General features: G+C 41.5%; 2 protein-coding genes across 7 annotated transcripts in view; both read right to left on the bottom strand.

The window, feature by feature from the left end:
- The window catches only part of c14hxorf58 (chromosome 14 CXorf58 homolog), a 32,949-nt gene extending 17,357 nt beyond the window's left edge, over positions 1-15,592 (bottom strand). Inside the window, exons 1-5 of one of the 6 annotated variants that reach the window (XM_033033274.1) lie at positions 15,384-15,592; positions 10,412-10,553; positions 9,289-9,388; positions 6,177-6,271; positions 922-1,033 (exon numbers count right to left, since the gene is read on the bottom strand). In XM_033033274.1, coding sequence (XP_032889165.1) covers positions 922-1,033; positions 6,177-6,271; positions 9,289-9,388; positions 10,412-10,533 — 429 coding nt within the window. In that variant the 5' untranslated portion in view covers positions 10,534-10,553; positions 15,384-15,592. Of the gene's footprint in view, positions 1-921; positions 1,034-6,176; positions 6,272-8,930; positions 8,967-9,288; positions 9,389-10,411; positions 10,554-15,383 lie in introns of those variants that run through there. The other 5 variants (XM_033033271.1, XM_033033273.1, XM_033033275.1 and 2 more) reach the window with 5 other exon arrangements.
- A 4,684-nt stretch (positions 15,593-20,276) lies between these two features.
- The window catches only part of ltn1 (listerin E3 ubiquitin protein ligase 1), a 93,320-nt gene continuing 90,925 nt past the window's right edge, over positions 20,277-22,671 (bottom strand). Inside the window, exon 30 of the mRNA XM_033033261.1 lies at positions 20,277-21,446. Within this exon, the coding sequence (XP_032889152.1) occupies positions 21,384-21,446 (63 nt within the window). The 3' untranslated portion in view covers positions 20,277-21,383. The remainder of the gene's footprint in view (positions 21,447-22,671) is intronic.

Raw genomic sequence — 22,671 nt, 5'->3', positions numbered from 1 at the left:
ATTCAAAGTCTTTTGAGTTTTTAAAAACTTTTTCAGTAATAAGTCGTGAAATAAAGCATAAAATGTTCAGTGAATGTAATCTCTGCCTAGAGGGGAAAAATGTGAATCAGAATATCTAAAAATGTTATCGTTACCGCGTAGTGTTTTTGCGAAGATGTAAAGACACACACATATACACACGTACAAGATCAGAGTTTTAGTACATAGATAGATATAATATTTATTTTTGTTGTTGTTTCATCTAATGTGCCTGTGAAGCTACAGCTGTTAAGAATGTCATTATTGTGGTTCATCTCCGGTGCATGTGACACAATAACACGCTTAGGTAACTTATATTCGGCTTAGGTAGCTTACAACCCAATGGTATAAACATACCACCACAATTAGTCTGAAGAAGGGTCCTAATCTGAAACGTCACCTATTCATGTTCTCTAGAGCTGCTGGCTGACCCACTGAGTTATTCCAATACTTTGTGCCTTATTTTGTAAACTAGCATCTGTTGTTCCTTGTGTCTCCCCTGTTGATATTCTTGTTGCTTTGTTTCATGAGGTTCTTTTCTCGACTATTCCTCCTCGTGTACAACATGCTACAAATACAATAATCCCAACTCACCTGACCTTGTAAAATTCAGTCCTTTAAATTAACCCAAACATATATACTGTACTGCTAAACAGGACAGCATATCTGGAAATGACACATGATTGTCATGAATCTGTAAATGATTGCCAGTTTTTAGGTTAAGCAGGGCTTGGAAGATGAGCAAAAATGAAAGAAATTGAAAATTATTCAGATATTTGTTATCTTTTTCATAGTCTGCTGGAGAGGAAAAGGCAGGCAAACAAAAAAGATAGCAAACACAATGTCTAGGCACATAACACAATTTCAAGGGAAGACAATTGAGAGGAAAAATATCTGAATTACCTCAGTTGCAGGCCTGATTATTCTTTTTCCACTTAAATATTGATTCTTGTAGTTTCCAGCATGTTGAAAAATTTTAAACACAAGAATAGGAGGAAATTCCTCTCCAGCAAATCTGACAGAAAATAAGAATACTGATTTAAATAAATGCTGTCATCTGTCCTAGAAAACTGTGCCGATTACTTTTTATTTTAATTTATAAAGATCAAAAGGTCATAAGACAAAGGAGCAGAATTAGGCCATTCCGCCTATCGTGTCGGCTCTGCCATTCGACATGGCTGATCTATTTATTCCCATATTTTCCTGCCCTCTTCCCCATAACCTTTGACGCCCTTATTAATGAAGAATCTATCAATCTCCTCTTTAAAAGTACCCGATGACTTTGTCTCCACAGACATCTGCGGCAATGAATTCCACAGATTCACCATCAACTGGTTAAATAAATTTCTCATCATTCTAAATGTACTTCATTTTATTCTGAGGTTCTGCCCTCTGGGCCTCAACTCTCCCTCTAATGGAAACATCCTCTCCATATCGATACTGTCTAGGCCTTTCATTATTCAGTAGGTTTCATTGAGATTCCCCTGATCATCCTTCTAAATTCCAGCGAGTACAGACCCAGAGCCACCAAATGCTCACCACATATTAACCCAATCTTGAATAGTAGGGGTGTCAGGAGTTATGGGGCGAAGGCAGAAGAATGGGGTTGAGAGGCAAAGATAGATCAGACATGATTGAATGATGGGCCAAATGCCATAATTCTGCTCCTATAACTAATTAACTTATGAACAATCATTCTCATAAACCTTCTCAGGACCCTCTCCAATGCCAGCACATCCTTCCTCAGATATGGCGCCCCAAACTGTCCACAATATTCCACATGTGGCTTCACAAGCTCCTAATAAAGCCTCAGCATTATATCCTTGCCATTATATTCTAGTCCATTTGAAATGAATGCAAATATAGCATTTGCCTTCCTTTCTACTGACTCAACCTGCAAATTAACCTTTTGGGAATGCTGCACCAGCACTCCCAAGTCCCATTGCACCTCCGATTTCTGAATCCTCTCCCCATTTAAAAAAGTCTACGCCTTTATTCCTTCTAGCAAAGTGTATGGCCGTACATTTTGCTACGCTGTATTCCATCTGCCACTTCTTTGTCCACTCTTTCAACCTGTCCATGTCCTTCTGCAGACTCCTTGCTTCCTCTACACTACCTGCCCCTTCACCTATCTTTGTATCATCTGCAAACCTGGTCACTAGGCCATCAACAAAATCATCCAGGTCTTTAACATATAATGTGAAAAGTAATGGACCCAACGATGACACTTATGGAACACCACTAGCCACTGGCAGTCAACCAGAAAAGGCTCCCTTTATTCTCATTCTTTGCTTTCTGCAGGTCAGCCAATCTTCTACCCTGCTAGTACCTTCCCTGTAATCCCATGGGCTCCTAGGCTTTAATTTTACTTTCGTTTATTATTACCACGTGTACTGAGGTACAATGAAAAGCTTGAGTTTGCATGTTATCAAGTTAAAGAAAAGACTATACATGAATACAATCAAGCCATCAGTGAGAATCCTACAAATTCAAGTATTTCCTTTTGCAAGCAGGGTAAGGTCCTACAGACACCTGTCGAACTGTTGTTAAAATCACTACCATATAACCATATAACAATTACAGCACGGAAACAGGCCATCTCGGCCCTACAAGTCCGTGCCGAACAATTATTTTCCACTTAGTCCCACCTGCCTGCACTCATACCATAACCCTCCATTCCCTTCTCATCCATATGCCTATCCAATTTATTTTTAAATGATACCAACGAACCTGCCTCCACCACTTCCACTGGAAGCTCATTCCACACCGCTACCACTCTCTGAGTAAAGAAGTTCTCCCTCATGTTACCCCTAAACTTCTGTCCCTTAATTCTGAAGTCATGTCCTCTTGTTTGAAACTTCCCTATTCTCAAAGGGAAAAGCTTGTCCACATCAACTCTGTCTATCCCTCTCATCATTTTAAAGACCTCTATCAAGTCCCCCCTTAACCTTCTGCGCTCCAGAGAATAAAGACCTAACTTATTCAACCTTTCTCTGTAACTTAATTGTTGAAACCCAGGCAACATTCTAGTAAATCTCCTCTGTACTCTCTCTATTTTGTTGACATCCTTCCTATAATTGGGCGACCAAAATTGTACACCATACTCCAGATTTGGTCTCACCAATGCCTTGTACAATTTTAACATTACATCCCAGCTTCTATACTCAATGCTCTGATTTATAAAGGCTAGCATACCAAAAGCTTTCTTTACCACCCTATCTATATGAGATTCCACCTTCAAGGAACTATGCACGGTTATTCCCAGATCCCTCTGTTCAACTGTATTCTTCAATTCCCTACCATTTACCATGTACGTCCTATTTTGATTTGTCCTGCCAAGGTGTAGCATCTCACATTTATCAGCATTAAACTCCATCTGCCATCTTTCAGCCCATTCTTCCAAATGGCCTACATCACTCTGTAGACTTTGGAAATCCTCTTCATTATCCACAACACCCCCTATCTTGGTATCATCTGCATACTTACTAATCCAATTTACCACACCTTCATCCAGATCATTGATGTACATGACAAACAACAAAGGACCCAACACAGATCCCTGAGGCACCCCACTAGTCACCTGCCTCCAACCCGACAAACAGCCATCCACCATTACCCTCTGGCGTCTCCCATTCAGCCACTGTTGAATCCATCTTGCTACTCCTGCATTTATACCCAACAGTTGAACCTTCTTAACCAACCTTCCATGAGGAACCTTGTCATAGGCCTTACTAAAGTCCATATAGACAACATCCACTGCTTTACCCTCGTCAATTTCCCTAGTAACCTCTTCAAAAAATTAAAGAAGATTAGTTAAACATGACCTTCCAGGCACAAATCCATGTTGACTGTTCCTAATCAGACCCTGTTTATCCAGATGCTTATATGTATTATCTCTAAGTATCTTTTCCATTAATTTGCCCACCACTGAAGTCAAACTAACAGGTCTATAATTGCTAGGTTTACTCTTAGAACCCTTTTTAAACAATGGAACAACATGCGCAGTACGCCAATCCTCGGGGACTATTCCCGTTTCTAATGACATTTGAAATATTTCTGTCATAGCCCCGGCTATTTCTACACTAACTTCCCTCAATGTCCTAGGGAATATCCTGTCAGGACCTGGAGACTTAGCCACTTTTATATTTTTCAAAAGTGTCAGTACTTCTTTTACTTTGAAACTCATAGTATCCATAGCTACTCTACTTGTTTCCCTTACCTCACATAATTTAATATCCTTCTCCTTGGTGAATACCGAAGAAAAGAAATTGTTCAATTTCTCCCCATCTCTTTTGGCTCTGCAGATAGCTGTCCACTCTGTCTCTCCAATGGACCAATTTTATCCCTCATTATCCTTTTGCTATTAATATAGCTGTAGAAACCCTTTGGATTTACTTTCACCTTACTTGCCAAAGCAACCTCATGTCTTCTTTTAGCTTTTCTAATTTCTTTCTTAAGATTCTTTTTACATTCCTTATAGTCCTCAAGCACCTCATTTACTTCATGCTGCCTATAATTATTGTAGATCTCCCTCTTTTTCCGAACAAGATGTCCAATTTCCCTTGAAAACCAGGGCTCTTTCCAATTTTTACTGTTTCCTTTCAACCGAACAGGAACATAAAGATTCTGTACTCTTAAAATTTCCCCTTTAAATGTCCTCCATTTCTCTTCTACATCCTTCCCATAAAACAAAATGTCCCAGTTCACTCCTTTAAAATCATTTCGCATCTCATCAAAGTTAGCCTTTCTCCAATAAAAAATCTCAACCCTAGGTCCAGTTCTGACCCTCTCCATAATTATATTGAAACTAATGGTATTGTGATCACTGGACCCGAAGTGCTCCCCAACGCATACCTCCGCCACCTGTCCCGTCTCATTTCCTAACAGGAGGTCCAGCACTGCCCCTCCTCTAGTAGGTACCTCTATGTATTGCTGCAAAAAACTATCCTGCACACATTTTACAAACTCCAAACCATCCAGCCCATTTATAGAATGTGTTTCCCAGTCTGTGTGGAAAGTTGAAATCTCCCACAATCACTACCTTGTGCTTACTACTAATATCTGCTATCTCCTTACATATTTGCTCTTCCAATTCTCGATCCCCATTTGGCGGTCTATAATACACCCCTATAAGTGTTGCTACACCTTTCCCACTTCTCAGTTCCACCCAAATAGCCTCCCTAGATGAGCCCTCCAATCTATCCTGCCAAAGCACTGCTGTAATATCTTCCCTGACTAGCAATGCAACACCTCCACCTCTTGCCCCTCCAATTCTATCACACCTGAAGCTACGAAATCCTGGAATATTTAGTTTCCAATCACACCCCTCCTGCAACCATGTTTCACTGATCGCCACAACATCATACTTCCAGGTGTCTATCCAGACTCTAAGCTCATCCACCTTTCTTACAATGCTCCTAGCATTAAAATATGCACATTTAAGAAACCCCCCGCCTCTTATTCTCTGTTTATTTTTCTTCTTTCTCCTCTTGTGTCCAAGTGCTTCCCTTTTCTGCTTCCTGCCTCCCATTGTGTCTACTAGCTTTCTCTATTTGAGTCCCTCGCCCCAACCATTCTAGTTTAAAGTCTCCCCAGTAGCCTTTGCAAATTTCCCCGCCAGGATATTGGTCCCCCTCGGGTTCAAGTGCAACCCATCCTTTCTGTACAGGTCCCACCTTCCCCAAAAGAAGTCCCAATGATCCAGAAACTTGAATCCCTGCCCTCTACACCAGTCTTTCAGCCACGCATTTATCCTCCACCTCGCTCCATTCCTACTCTCACTGTCGCATGGCACAGACAGTAATCCTGAGATTGTTACCTTTTTGGTCCTTTTCCTTAACTCTCCTCCCAACTCCCTAAATCCTCCCTTCAGGACCTCTTCCCTTTTTTTACCTATGTCATTGGTACCTATATGTACCACGACCTCAGGCTCCTCTCCCTCTGATTTCAGGATATCTTGGACGCGTTGAGACACGTCCGAGACCTTGGCACCAGGGAAGCAGACCGCTATCCTGGTCTCCCGACTGCGTCCACAGAATCGCCTATCCGACCCCCTAACAATAGAGTCCCCAATTACTGCACTGCATAACATTCTCAAAAAGGGATGAATACTTGTTTATGCCGCATTCTCTTTTCTTTATAGACAGTTGTTTTGTTACCTGAATCTAACTTTATATGCCATCTTAGTATCCTTTAGGAGTTCAGCCTCAGAGGGTTGCAGCTTCCTTAGAATGTCATTTGTCAGACAGTGTTCCTGTCATAAAGGATAACATTGATGAATTTATTCAAATTTTGACACAAGTAAAAATGTTGGCACCAGAAGAAGGTTAGGGCCGCACTGTGGTGCAGTGGTAGATATGCTGCCTTGCAGCGTCAGGGACCTGACTTTGGGTGCTGTCTCTACAGAGTTTGTACGTTCTCCCTGTGACCACGTGGGTTTTCCCCGGGTGCTCTGGTTTCCCCCACACTCCAAAGACGTCCAGGCTTGTAAGTTAATTGACTTTAGTAAAGATTGTATTTTATCCCTAGTGCATAGGGTAGTGCTCGTGAATGGGGATCACAGGTCAGTGCGCATTCGGTGGGGCGAAGGACCTGATTCCGCGCTGTATCTCTAAACAATACTATAAATAATCACGAATAGCAGGGTAGGATGTAAATATGTTTCTTTTTATGAAGGCATATTTTGGAAAAATGATTCCTTAACGTAAATTAAACTTAGGAGCAAGGTAATTCAGCAGTTAGTTTGTAGTTTGTAGATCACAGCTCCAGGGATCTCAATTCAAATTTAACCTCTGTGTGAAGTTTGTGTGTTTCACGAGGCACACTGATTTACACCAATATTCTAAAATATGCTGGCAGGTTAATTGGATACTGGAAATAAGTCTGTTAGTGTAGGTATGTGACAAAAGAACTAAAGGGGAGTGCATGGGGATGTATAAAGTGTGAGGAAAAGGGAACAGGACTCGTGGGATTGATCTACTGGGAACAAGCACAGGACTTCTTTGCTGTAATTTGTGGGAGCCAGATTCAGATTCAGATTCAGATTGGATTGTTGTCATATATATCAATGTACAATGAAGTTCCTTGTTCTCATGACGCTCATGACGATGGTAATGATAGATATAACAATAAAAACAACAACAATTGCAAAACAGCATAATGGTGCAAGATTGTAGTGCAAACTGAGGTAGTTAATGGAATAAATATATGAAATAATTTAATCAATAATGTTTTATTATTAATTTTAATGTTTTATGTATCATTCTTAACTGTCACTATATGTCATGTTGTCACTTGTGGGCGGAGCACCAATGCAAATTCCTTGTATGTGAATACTTGGCCAATAAACTTATTCATTCATTCATTCATTCAAATGGAGTAGAAAGTAAGAATATGTGGCAACACTACCCAGAGAGGAGTATTATAGAGGCTACACAAAAATGCTGGAGAAACTCAGCGGGTGCAGCAGCATCTATGGAGCGAAGGAAATAGGTAACGTTTCGGGCCGACACCCTTCTTCAGACTGATAGGGGGTGGCGGGGAGAAGGAAGGAAAAAGGAGGAGGAGGAGCCCGAGGGCTGGGGGATGGGAGGAGACAGCCCGAGGGCTGAGGAAGGGGAGGAGACAGCAAGGGCTAACAAAATTGGGAGAATTCAATGTTCATGTCCGCAGGATGCAGACTCCCCAAGCGGAATATAAGGTGTTGTTCCTCCAATTTCCGGTGTTGCTCACTCTGGCAATGGAGGGGACCCAGGACAGAGAGGTCGGATTGGGAATGGGAGGGGGAGTTGAAGTGCTGAGCCACCGGGAGGTCAGGTAGGTTCTTGCGGACCGAGCGGAGGTGTTCGGCGAAACGATCGCCCAACCTCCGCTTAGTCTCACCGATGTAGAGATTATTATAGAGGCGATTGATTCTGGAGTTGGATAGCTGTGGGGCAAATGCTGTTCTTAAGTTTTAAATTCATCTACCATCTTCTCCCAGATGGTAGAGGAGAGAAAAAGGAATGTCTAAGGTAGCAGACATCCTTGACAACACATTCATCCTTCTTAATGCAATGCACAGTGAAGCTAGACTGGATGGGAAGAAGAGGTGAGCCTGTGATGGGCTGGGCTGTGTTCACCACTCCCTGCAAATTCAGTCAGTCAGGAGCAGAACAGTTGCCAAACTGAGATACATGACATCAGAATACTTTAGCACACCTGTGATAGTTTGCTAGAATCCTTGGGGACATGCCAAATCCTCTCACCCAAGACAGTAAATATGCCTATGTGCTTTCAGTGCTTCAATGTGAGGGACCAGGTGAGGTTGCTGGTGATATGGATTCCTAGGAATCTATTGTCATCTCTACATCTGTTCCATCGATGAGGACAGGGTTATGTCACCTGCTCACTTCCTTTGGTCAGCAACCGACTTTCTTGTCTTGCTGACATTATGGGCTAGCTTGTTGTACTGAAACAATGACACAAGATTTTGTGATGTGTTTCCCATAGTCTGTTTGATTGTTTTTGTCAATCTGGTCACCAACATCATCACAATCATCACAAATATAAATGTTGAGCTGATTATTGAAGATTAAGCACCCTATCCTGAGGGGTACTCGTGTTGAGGGTCAGGGAGGTGTAAATGTTGTGACCAATTCAAGCCAACAGAGGTCAGCTAGTCAGAATGTTCACAAGCCAATTGCAGATGGAGCTCCAAGGCCATCGTTCATTAGTTAGAAATGAGTTCATTTGGTTTTGTGGTGTTGAAGGCCGAGCTGTGGTCAATGAATAGCACAGTAGCATTGGTGCTCTTATTGTCAGAGTGATCCAGAGCTGAATGTAGTGCAAGTGAGATGCTAGATCTGTTTTTCAGCATGCAAATTGCAAGGGGTCTATATTGACTGGAAGTCTAGAACAGAAATGGTCATTACCAATCTTTCACAATGATTCATCGTGGCTGATGTTAGAGCTACTGGATGGTAGTCATTGTGATAGGTCACTTGACTTTTCTTGGGAATTAGAATGGCGCAGGTTTCCTTGAAGCACAAGGGGGGGACACTAGACTTTTGGACGTACATTGCTGGTTCTTGCCTGGGCTGTTTTTATTACTTTTATCACTGATGACAAGAAGGGTAGGAATGATGTCGTAAACATCCGATGTACATGAATGCCCAATGTTCAATTACGGAGTAATTCTCACTTTAATGACCGTCACTGGTTCACCAGTTCTAAAAAAATCGTCATAAAGCAACAGCAGCTGGCAAAAATAGGTTACCCTATTACACTTACTGCGGCACAGATTGTGTGCTTGAGTAGGCGAAATAACTGTTTATTTCTGTAAGAAAACCATGAAGTCTGAATAATTCTCGCTGCAGAATTTGGATCAATTCTGAAAAACAGAAAGATCATCTGATTATAATGGACATTTTGTTTTGTCAAAGTGGATACTACTTGATGATTGACAATTATTTTGACGATAAGACATTCAGAGGAAATGAGACTGGGTCAGCAAAATGGTCCTGATGCATATAAGCAGTGAAGACATTACTGAAAGGCAGACTAAGCTAGAGGGTTCATATGGTCTACTCCTGCTTATATCCCTAATGAAAAACCAAGCCCCGTCAACTCTGCAAAGTCCTCCTCAAAAACATTTGTGGACCTAGAAGATATTAGTTGCTGAGGTCAGTATTACACAGCGTTCAAGAGCTTGATAGTTAATGGCAAGAAGTTGCTTTTGAACATTGTGGTCATGGTTTGTAGGGTCCTCTACCTCTTCCCATGGTAGTGGCAAAATAAGAGCATGGCCAAAGTGGCGTTGCTCTTTCGTGACATTGGCTGTCTTTCTGAGTCAGCACCTCCTGCAGATCTGTTTGGATGGTCGGGAGGTCAGTAACTGTGATGGACTGGGCAGTGTCTATCATTCTCTGTAGTCTCCTTTGTTAGTGGATGTTCGCATTGTTAAACCAGGCTGTGATATGGATTGAACGCTGAATTTCCGCCAACTGTTTTTCCGCCCACACCAAAATTATGAGAGCTCATTTGAAAATACCTGAGTGGACATGGCTGGCATTGCGAGTGGCGAGTGCCTATGCGGTATCCGTCGTGAAAGAATTCACCATGCTCTTATTCTTCCTAACTTTCTTATGCATCCTAACTGTTTCGCAAAGATTATACAGTAACCCTCGTTTTAAGGTCCCCCTTATAACAGATGTCGGATATAGCGGACAGACCTGCCGACCCATCCCCCAGCTCACACCATCTCCCCGCACAGCAAGAACCTGTTCCACAGATGAAACAAGCAACAGCCTAACATGGTCATACTCGCTTGATTATAATGAGCTATATCGCTCCCCCCTCTAGCCCCCGCTGCCTCACTTCATTTGGTTAATAAAAACATTAACAAATTACTTACACTGTTGGTTTCGATTCATGCACGTCTCTTTTTATTTCTTGACTATTCAGTAATGCATGCTCACTTTGCAGAGATTCACTGAAGCTTGGTGAACTTTTACTTTTCAGTTCATTCAGCTCCATTATCAATATTTCAAATCATTCTGACAAACAAAAAGAGATCACAGTGATTATCAAATCTGCATAATTGTTTGGTTGTATTTTTGGTAATTATCTGAGAAGATACAAGAGCTGCACCAGTATGATAATGACCTGTCACTAACTTTATCATGGCATTTCACAATAAGAGCCTTCTGTATCTCAAAGGTGATATTCTAACACAGCATTGCCAGCTGCCCTCCGGTATTGTTGCTTTGTGTTTACCATGATATATCCTCATTAAGTTTCATATATAACTACATAACTTAGAGACAATATGGTCTGCAATCTAATATAGCATCAAAACGAGATTATGATTAAAATAGCCAGTGAAGTTGTTGGTTTTACAAGACTTCAGTTAAATTATATTACTGAAATTAAAGAACTCTGTGATTATCGGAGAATTCTGGCTCACTTTTTCATCCATCATATGGCAGTATGATCAGCAAATGTAAAACACTGTTTTTTACTTGTTGAACCATGTTAGTGCACTGGTCGTCATTTCATGAATTTTGAAAACCATCCCACTGAAATGGAAAATTGTGAATATTTTTTTATAGGCTGGATTTTTTTTGTCAGCATAGCATTGGTAAGCTGTATCTACTCTGAACAGAAATGACCTTCTTAGGATGGAAAATTATTTCCGTATGAGGTTGAAGCCTGGCTGTTCAGGTAAGGGCCCTGGGCGAGGTTTTTATTATGTCGGGTGAAGTTGCCCCACTTTGCTGTTCCTCAGAATTTTAAATCATCATTGCAGGATTGAATTGGGAGCATGCATGATTTCAGTCTATTTATGAGGTCTGTGCAAATGAGTAGTGCATCCCATTTCCCTCCACAGATGCTGCCTGACTTGTTGAATTTGTCCAGCAGTTTTTTGCTTAAGTAGTACCCAGACCAGCAGTTAACTTCAGCAGTGGAATGGGTGTGATTTTCTCCAAGATTAGTCTAATTTAAGCACCTCTTCTGAGTGTCTCACAATGGTGCCTACGCAGGGGATACATCTATCCCTGGGGATTGAGGTTCTTCCCACAAAACTCCAGGTAGGAATGTAGGTGAAGGTACTCCAGATGTGATTATTTATAGATATTCTTTTGTCCTTTCAATATTATATGTATCTATTAAGGAACTATTGGAAAACTCTTACATCTTCATTAAAATGCCAAATAAAAAACATTATTACACTGATAATTCATGAAAGCTGCAAACACTGGAAATTACAGGCACTGAAAGATTTTAATATTTATGCTTGAATACAGCCATGTTTGCGTTGTGGCAGGAAAAGTAACATGATTATACAAATGTATAAATTTAAATAGAAAGTGAAGGCACATATTTGGAAGGTGACAATAGATTTAAAGATCTGGAAAAGAAAAGAGGATCTGGGGATGTAAATCGCATCACAATATTATTGATATTTTTTGAAGGGTACTTTTTTACTTTCAGTTTGTTCCTCGTATGCGGACATACATGCGGAGCACATCTTTGAAATGCTGACAAGCTTGATAAATCTTGAGATTACATTACGAATACATTTACTAATCAGCAGAATAAAGAGGCTGATGCAATTTAATATTCACTAGACAAAGTGCATCCCGTTGGGTCTGCTCCCCCAACGCAAGATTCCACCACTCACCCATTCCCCCAAAGCAATTTTGCGCCACTCATGCATAGCCCCCAACTGCACAGGCGTGGCTCATTTCTCCTCATCACCCAGCACTCCCTCCTCTTCCTCTTCACCCTCCTTCTTCAATCCCTGGATAGGGAGGGGATTAGAGAGGGTGGGGTGGTAGAGAGGGAGGGGGGAGGCAGAGAGGGATGGGGGGCAGAGAGGGATGGGCTGTAAAGAGGGATGGGCTGTAGAGAGGGAGGGGGGAGGGGAATGGGGGTAGAGAGGGAGAGGGAGGGGGTAGAGAGGGCGAAAAAGGAGGAGGGGGTAGAGAGAGAGAGGGAGGGGAGTAGAGAGGGAGACGGAGGGAAGTAGAGAGGGATGGGGTAGAGTTGTGGGGTGGGAGGGTAGAGAGGGAGAGGAAGGGGGGTAGAGAGGGGGTAAGATAGGAAGGGGGTAGAGTGGGGGGGGGGGGTGTGAGGGTAGAGGGAGAGGGAGGGGTAGAGAGGGTGCGAGTGAGGGTAGATAGGGAGGGGGAATCTCCCTCCACCCCTCCCCATCTCATTCCTCCACAGCCCCCCCCCCCCCATCTCCCTCTACCACCCCACTTCCCACCCCATTTCCCTCCTCCTCATTTCCCTCATCTCCTCATTCCCATTCCCTACCCAGGACCTACCCAGGCCGAAGAGCAGCGCCAGGGCCTAGAACTCGGCCTGGTTCTCGTACTTGGCCTGGCCCTGGCTGTAGATCTAGCCATCAGCTCGGCCGCCGCCTGGGCTATAGTGCAGGCTCGGACTTCATCTCCGGGCTCGTCCATCACCATGTACCCAGGCTCGTCCTTGGTTCCAGCGGCGGCTTCTTTCTCGGCCCCAGTCACGGCACCATTCCAAACCCCGGGCTCGGCTCTCACTCCAGCTCGAGCACCAGGTTCAGCTCTAGCCAGGGGCCGCGAACCCTCGCCACCAGATGTCGGGCGTCGGCAGCCGCCGCATGAGCGTTGGAGTGCCTCTCCCTCCCGGAGTGTCCCGTCCTGCCTTGCAAGTCCATTGTGAACGTCACTCTCGTTTTTTCCCCCCGAAATGGGTGAGTTTTCGGGCTGTTTTTAAAACTTTCAACGATTAAGAAGTTTGTAAATATAGGTGGGAATGCGACAGGAAGATGTTTATCGCCTCGACGGGAAAAATGTGAGTAGAATGTGTGATCGATGAGGGTAGGGTCAGTAGATGCTGTCTGCATGGACTTTAGTAATAGCCCTGTCCCACGGTACGAGTTCATTCCAAGAGCTCTCCCGAGTTTAAAAAAAATCAAACTCGTGGTAAGCACGGAGAATGAACATAGTGTGTACGTCGGAGCACAGGACGTCTCTTAGCGCTAACGGCAGGTAAGCACGGGAAGACTCGTGAAGATTTTTCAACATGTCCACGAGAGCCCCGGGTACCGACGAGTGGCCATTACCGTAAATCTCCGAGTTCGAATCAGGGCAAACTCGGGAGAGCTCTTGGAATGAACTCGTACCGTGGGACAGGGCTTTAAGGCATCTGACAAAGTCCCCAACGGTAGGCTGATCCACAATTGGAATGCATGGTATCCATGGTAACTAAGTCATTTGGATGTAGAACAAGCTTACTCAACAGAAAATTGTGTCTGATGAGTGTTGACCTGGCTGGAGCACTGTGACCAGTGGAATTATGCAGAGATCTGTGCTGAGACCTATGTTGTTTGTGATATCTATGTATATACGACTTGGACGTAAATGTTGATGGGTTGGTTAGTAAGTTATTAGGAGAGGTTGGACAAACTTGGATTATTTTCCCTGGAACGTTGGAGGCTGAGGGGATACCTGGTAGATGTATAATTTTGAGAGGCATACTGTAGATCAGGTAGTCAGAACCTTTCTCCCTGGGTGGAAATATTAAAGACTAGTGGGCATAGCTTTAAGGTGAGCTTAAGATGCTGGCTAATTTGATCTTGCTTACAGCTCCATTTAACTGCCTGAAACCCATGACCTTTGTCTCTACTAGGGACCAAAAATCCATTTCAACTTTTGAACTTTTCCACAAACTGAATCTACCTATATTCCACTGCAGGCTCACAGCATCCTTGCAGATGTAAAATTGTATGAAGTTCTTGCTGGCAGATGCCTGAACATTAGATAGTACAAACCTCAGTTTAAAAAAAAATGCTCTTTATATCCTCTTTATTCCTTAGATGTGTATTATTGATTGATACTGCCAACCCACAGTACTTCTTCATGTTTGAGAGTATCACTTTGTCTTACACCATGTGATTGCAACATATTGCAGGATTCTAGATCACATGATCTTTTATCAGTATCTTTGGCAATCAACCTGCTTAACTTTTGGCCCATTGTTCACATTTTTCATTTTCAGTAGTACCAATGCATCACTACCCAAGCCTGGATCACCATACCTACTCTTATAGGAATTGGTCTAATTCCCATTTGAAAGCCACAATTCAATCTGAATCTTCCAATTTGTCGGTGTATTTGAGATCATAATTAGGCACTGCATCTTTTAACACTCTTTTAGATCTACATTCCTTAGTCCTAGACATTTTGGGTGTCAATAGTTTAAAAATACATCAACGAACGGTGGCAAATGTAAACGATTTGAATTAAAAAAGGGCTACTTCCTGCAATTTTACCAATGCTGTCAATTTCTAGAGGGCAAAATCACTCATGCTTCACTCAGGCCTCTGCCACTCCAGGATATTTGCACAAGTTTATTTCAGTGCCGTAATGGATAGAACTATTATTGTCTTTTCCCCTTCTTGCAAACTTTACAAATATTAGGACAATCAATCCAGAACATTAAGGTTATAAGTGAAAGGAACAGAATTAGGCCATTTGGTCCATCAAGTCTACTCCACCAGTCAATAATGGCTGATCTATCTCTCCCTCCTAACCCCATTCTCCAGCCTCCTCCCCAGAACCTCTGACACCCGTACTTATCAAAAATCTATCTATCTCTGCCTTTAAAATTCACACTGTCATCCTCCACATCCTTCTGTGGCAAAGAATTCCAAAGATTCACCACCCTCTCCGATAGAAATTATCTGCTCATCTCCTTCCCAAAAGAACGTCCTTTAATTCTGAGGCTATGACCTCTGTTCCTAGACTCTCCCACCAGTGGAAACATCCTCTCCACATCTACTCTATCCAGGCCTTTCACTGTTCGGCAAGTTTCAATGAGGCCCCCCCCCTCATTACCAAGCGAAAGCTGCTCAAAGAGAAGAAAGTTTTTTTACAAACTGTTGTTCGGCAGCGGAAGAACCCGAAGCCAAGGAGTAGTGGTGAGACCTGTAGCTCCTGATGTTCCTCTCAGACGTGGAGTGTGGGTGTGAGGAGAGGCCTACAGGAGCTGCCCGGCGCCATGATGGCCTCGCCGTTACCTGGCAACGGGCCCGCTGCGCTGCGCTGCGGGGCGGGACATCAAGTATTGCTAATAATCCAGCAATCGGCGCTGAGTCTCCAGCGCGAAATGTGGCACAATCTGAATGTAAATGTTCAAAACGGCCCGAGTCCAGCACTGATTATGTGTAGGAAGGAACTGCAGGTCCTGGTTTACACCGAATATAGACATAACATGCTGGAGTAACTCTGCGGGAAAGGCAGCATCTCTGGAGAGAAGGAATGTGTGACCTTCGGATGGAAACCCCTGAGGATTCCGACCCGAAATGGTCTCCAGAGATGGTGCTTTGACCGCTGAGTTACTCCAGCATTGTGTCCTGCACTGATCATTCCACCTTGGCAGAGCAACGGGGAACTCTCAGGGGGGAAAATGGAATCGTGTAACAACGTCCACCAATTTGAACCATGCGTGGTTTATTTCCTGCTACCCCTTACTGTTTTGATGTCGACTTTATTAATCGGCGGATGTTTCGAATGGATTAAACGCCGTCTTTTGCGTGATATATGTTACATTTTACTCCAATCCACTCGCCAATTAGGAAGTACACGTATCTGATACGATACCACGCTCTGCACCAGATAATGCATCTGGACGTTCGTAAATTGAAACTCATGTTATGGGATAAGGTCAGAAGAGCCCCGGTGTTTTAAAAAGAGAGAAAATAGTGAAATATATAAACAAAGAAAATGAATGTAATCAAAAATAACATTATTTCAAGTAGAATTTTGCATTTGATATTTCAATGTATTAATTTATTTTGGACAAGATTTTGCTTTGCTGGTTTAGAATGTTTCCTTACCCTGTGTTTGTGTAATAACATTTCACTTTTGTTAACAGTATGTACTTTCACTACACCTGACAAGACAGCAGGTGATAGATTTCTTAGCTATAACGGAAATCAAGAAATAAGGAGCTTGTGCAGCAGGATGCGGTCAGGGAAAGGTTTATACATTATCTTAGTAAATGGCAGATCAGGCACAAGAAGCCGAAACTTTGAAAAGGCATGTGATAGCGTGGACTTCATAGATAGGTGCATATTCTGCCAGGGCACATCTAATTTTTATCTTTATAAACCAGGATCTTTTAGAGTAGCAGCAGCTAAATTGTAAACCAGGCTCAAGATAAACACAAAATGTTGGAGTAACTCAGCGGGTCAGGCAGCATCTCCGGAAAATAGATGACGTTTTGGGTCGAGACCCTTTTTCAGACCCAATCAGAGAGGAGGTACAAAGAAAACAATGAAAGGTATGGGGGAGGGACAGAGGGAATGCAAGGGGTACTTAAAATTAGAGAAATCAATATTCATACTGCTGGGTGTAAGCTGCCCAAGCGAAATATCAGGTGCTGTATCTCCAATTTACCTTTGGCCTCACTCTGACAGTGGAGGTAACCCGGGACAGAAAGAGTCAGTTATACAACATGTACATGGCTGGCCCAATTTGTCCATAATGATCAAGTTGGCATTCTGCTTGCCCCGGGACTGGCTGCCGTCCCAGATCAGCTCACGTCCCAGGGACTGGCTGCAGTTCTCAGGTCGGCTCGCCTGCCCCGACCCTGCGAAAACGAATTGAAAAAAAAAGAGGTGTTTTTTCGGGTTAAGGGCCGGATTCAGCCCGTGTGCCGTAGATTGCCGAACCCTGTCCTAGATGTTTGGCCTCATTGTGGTCCCCCCCATGTTTTACAACCGATTCACCTGGTTAGTTCTATCTCCAGCTGCTTCATGTTGTCGGTGGCTGCACATCCAACCAAGAAAGAAAAGCAGAGAAGAAATGCGACGTCACTCACAGCCGTCAACCGCCGCGCTTCCCCAGATTGCTCAGATGTGACGCAAAGAGACAAACTGTGCAGGGACTGAAGACAGCGTGCGAATTGTCATCAGCGTGAGAATTGGCTGAAATGCGTGACTCTCACGCTCAAAGAGTGAGAGTTGGCAGCCCGGAAGTGACGAGACACACACAGGGAGACAGACACACATAGACAGGGAGACAGACACACACACTGGGAAACATGCACACACACAGGGAGACACATACACAAAGGAAGACACACGCGCACACACACAGACATGCACAAGGAGACACACACCTTTCCTTCCCGCTCCCTCCCTCTTTCCTCCCCCTCCCTCTCTCTCCCGGACGCCCAATGGGAAGTCTGGTGGGCACGGCGCAGCGTGGATTGGCGGCGCTGGCGCTGCCACATGAGTAGGAGGGAGGGAGGCTGCAGAGGCGGCCGGCAGCGCAGCGCTCGCAGCCGGCACACAGAGGCGCTGACACCCGCTGCCCGGGACCGATGCGCTTCCCCAGACCGTGCAGATCACTGGCATGTGGTGCAAAGAGACAAACTGTGCAGCCCTATAGCTCCGCTATAGGATATTTGCTGTACAAGGACTGAAGACAGCGTGAGAATTCTGTCATCAGCGTGAGAATTGGTTGAAATGCGTGACTCTCACGCTCAAAGCGTGAGAGTTGGCAGCCCTGGTTAACGTGTTTGGCAACCGGGAGATCGCAAAGGTGCTGAGCCCAAGTGTTCAGCGAAACAATCGCCCAGTCTCGCGATATATCGAAGTCCACACTGAGAACAGCAGATAAACTAGGCTTTCTGTTCATGAATATACAGAATATATATGTCAAATACATATGTTTATGAATATATAAGCAAGTTGCTAACAGTGATTCATAGTAGGACAAAGATGTGTGCTTCAGTACTACATTCATTAAGATATTTCCTAAGGTATAAAGTTTGGGCTAATTCCCAATACTTATCTGCAAACACACCATGAAGATTTGCTTCATTCCCTGAGGAAACACAAAGGGAATCTGATCCATTGATTTACCAGCTACCTGTACAGCAAATGAAAGACTCTGCTATGAATGTGGTAATATACATAGATTAATAATTTAAAAAATTGTGTTAAATCATTTATTCCCAAAACTATTTAAACATTAAATTTTATTCTTAAATTCTTTGATTTTTTCCAGTAGTTTTTTTAAATTTCAGAATCATTGAAATGTTTTAAATAGATTGACAAATTACTGGTAACTACTTTTCCTCATTTTGTAAATTAGCTTAGATTTGGCTGACCCACATGATGTAATTTACACCTTCAGTCTATTACAACATTCAAGACTTTATTACAGAATTGTTTTTCCAGTTCCTGTGAAATGGGAGGATTGTATTTTTTAATCAACAGTGAGCAGCAAATTTGGTTTATTTGCTGGATTTTTCAAAATATTTTGCAAATATATAGCATTGACTTTTGAACAGATTTAGGATTATAATTTTGTTTAAATGGAACAAAATACATTAACGTGTATGTGGTTGGGATTGCTTGTATCAGGGTGACACCATATATATATTTTCTTGTGACCTGAATCATAAATCATAGACCCAGAGTTCTATCCTTCTTTGTTGGTTAAAGTTAATCTATTGATTTTTCTTAGAAATGGAGATGTTAATTCTCCAAATGTTTTGATCAGAAACAACTAATGGACAAAATAACAAAAGAAATGGGCAAACTGAAAACATGGTTTGACAGGAACAAAATATCATTAAACTTGAGCAAAACCAAAATAATGTTATTTGGTAATTGCAGAACAAATACACAAGCAAATATAAAGATAAATGGGGTTGAAATTGAACGAGTTCATGAAAATAAATTTCTTGGGGTTATAATGGATGATAGAATCAGCTGGAAATCACACATTAAACATGTACAATCCAAACTGTCAAAAAGCATTTCTGTATTACACAAAGTTAAGCAGGTTCTGGATCACAAATCACTCCGCATTCTCTACTGTTCACTAATCTTACCCTATTTAAATTACTGTGCAGAAGTCTGGGGCAATAACTATAAAAGTTCGCTACATTCATTAACTATTCTGCAAAAAAGAGCAATACGTATTATTTACAAAATGTCAGGTATCTGGGTCACACTAATCCATTATTCTTAGTCAAAATTATTAAAATTAGAAGATTTGGTTGCATTTAAAACAGCACAGATAATGTTTAGGACCAAAAATAAAAACTTACCTGGAAATATACAAAAGTTATTCAATGAGCGAGTGGGGGGTTATAATTTAAGAAGAATATTTAATTTTAATTTAATTTTAAGGTACAAAGACCAGAAAAACTTTTTGTATTTCGGTCTGTGGAGTAGGATTGTGGAACAGTTTGAATGTGGAGTTAAAGCAATGTCCAAACATGAACCAGTTCAAAATGACATACAAAAAACTTTTTTTCACAAGGTACAGTGATGAAGGGGATGGTGACAAACAGGGGTTAATGTTTATTTATTATTTATTTATGTTTTTTGATTACTTCATACATATTACTTGTATGTGTATATCAGTTGTATGTATATATATGTCTGTATGCATCTCTAAAAATTGTCTGGGGTATCATTATGATTAATTAATTAATTATTAAATATGGAAGAAGGGTTTAGGGAGAAGGGGTGAGATTAAATAAGTTATTCTTCTTCTCACTCCTTTTCGAGCTTGTAAAGAAAAAGTGTTGGACATTTAAATTTTGCTTTATGCTTTTCATTGCTTTGCAAATATTGCCTGGAATGTCCAATTGTTTGACTATTTCGATTTTGTTGTTATTTATTCCTATTTATGTCTTTACTTGTTCAGAACAAATAAACAAAAATAAAAAAATCAGTATTTTGTCTCTCAATTGCTTGCAACAAATAAAATTAAATGGTTATTTATTCATAACATCAAATAGTCTTTGTACAAACTGGTTACCACACAAGGTTTAATATGCAACATAATTACAAGTTTTGTAATGGTCAATGTGTGAAAATTACTATATAACTTCAATATTTGCTCTTTAAATCCGATTGCTGTCCCAAGGAATTAACACCTTAAAATGTTACCCGAGCTTTCAACATTTGATAGCTTAACACATGCAATTCTGTTAGATGTAATGCAAATCTTTTAAAGGCAGTAAGAGTGGACTTTTAACTCTAACCTTAAAAAACTGAAATGGTCTGTCTTATCCAGACAGTTTTTTTGCGGTGGAGCACATTCCCATTCATATTTTTGGTATTTAATCCACAGGGGGAGAAAAGGCTGTGAGTTTTACAATGCTGATCAAGATTAGAAAATTATGGGCATCATTATCTTAAAAACACTGTTTATAGGTGTTTACTGAATGAGGTTGGAAAGACACTTAATGTAAAACAAAATTCCCAGGTGTGAGTATAACTCATGGACACTAGTGTTATGTTATTTTAAATTTTAAGAATGAACTAGCTTCCTTACATAGACTATTTTGTTTTTTCCAAGGAAATTTACAATATTAATTTTAAATTCAACAAGCTTTGTTATTTTTTTGCAACTTGGATCATCGATTCTTGTGTAGAAATCTAGAATGCCCCACAATATGTGAGGATTACACTGTAGGAAGTTATCCTGTATCAACTCATGCATTTTCCTTTAATGGATCCACAAAAGAACCATTGAAAGTGTGAATGCTAGTCAACAACGGAGGTAAATTAGAGAATGCAATGGAACAATGGGGATAAATATATTTATCCAATATACTGCCTTCATAATACAATATATTGATTTAATTGTGGAAAATTACTGATGCCTTTATTAAAACTCTGATGCAAATATTTCAATATTACAGATTAGAGCCAGACCAGAAAATATTCTGTTCCTGTTGCGATATTCATAAACCGTCATTTTCTGACTTGTCATAAAGCCATCAACTGACATCTTCGGCTTCATGATGCAATTTTCTTGAGGTCCACAAGGCCATTGCAATCACGCAATATAAGTCATAACGCCTCAAAAGAACGTCTCTCGACATAGTGGGCATGTAGATTTGTTGCTGGAAGTAAACCATCTGTACTGTAATTATAAAACATATAAAAGTTAGAAAACAGATTCCTAGTTGGGGAAAATATAAAAATCCAGCATAAGCTGCCAGTGATTCACTCAGTCCTCTTTCAGAATTAACGTTTTTGCTTGATGAGTACACCATTCTCACCGTCTTCACTTTAACTTTAATTATTAAAAATAACCAGACCAAAGAGTGACAGGAAGTTGTAGCAACACAATTATTCACACAGAACATATCGAAAAAAGTCACCACACCGTGGAAATTGAAAAATGGCTCTGAATAGATATTTGCTCTTTGCATATACATAGTCCTTTCAATAGCACGTAATGTTTAATCATAATGTTTTCCATATACTGCAGCTTTAGTTAGTAGATGCTTAGAAGAAAGGTATATGTGAGTATTTGCTCATTTATCTTTGCTTTAGTTTTTTAGTCAGGTAGATATTGTTCATTGAAAATTTTAACCTTAAGAACAGAAATAAGTGAAATACAACGATTCATTTATTATAGTATTCCTTACTGAAAATATTTTCTAATCGTAGTATTTATTGGAGCAGGATGGACCAGCAATAATAATGATTATTACTCATCAATTTAAACAAGGAAGATAGCTTTTAGATAAAACTCTTTGATCACAATGGAACACAGAGCTGCTAAGTAGTACGGATTTTCCGTATTTTGTACGGAAATGTGATAAGAATACGGATGTACGATCTTGCTTTGTTAAATACGGATTTTTTTTAAATCGGCCCGACTTTCTGTTTCATCTTGCTGCTATGGGTCACAGACTATTCAGGGAGGGAGAGGGGAGAAGGAGGGAGGGAATAAGAGAGGGAGGGAGAAAAAAAAGGAGAAGGGAAGGAAGGGAGGGAGAGAGGGGGAGGGAGGGGGGCTAAGAGAGGAAGGGGGGAGAGGGGGGCTTCCAAAATGGCTTCTACATCATCATCTGGTGCTAAAAGCAGGAAGCAGCCGTTCAAACAGCAGTATACAAAGAGATGGCAATGAATGCACTGTCAAGTAAGGTGCGTAGAAGACATGTCAATTGGTAGCAAAGTTATGCATTCTTGAACTCTTACATGGGTATGACCGCACATTAAAAAAAAAAATCAGCAAAATGCACTGCATAAAAATACTGATTTCCTCAGCAAAATACGGATTTTCAGGTACAAGAATACTGAAATGCTCTGACAAAACTTGGCAGCTCTGGGAACAGACGCAGAATGTTGAGACGTTA

This window comes from Amblyraja radiata, chromosome 14, assembly GCF_010909765.2.
Source record: "Amblyraja radiata isolate CabotCenter1 chromosome 14, sAmbRad1.1.pri, whole genome shotgun sequence".
NCBI lineage: Eukaryota > Metazoa > Chordata > Chondrichthyes > Rajiformes > Rajidae > Amblyraja > Amblyraja radiata.
This window is presented reverse-complemented; position numbering and strand designations above follow the sequence as displayed.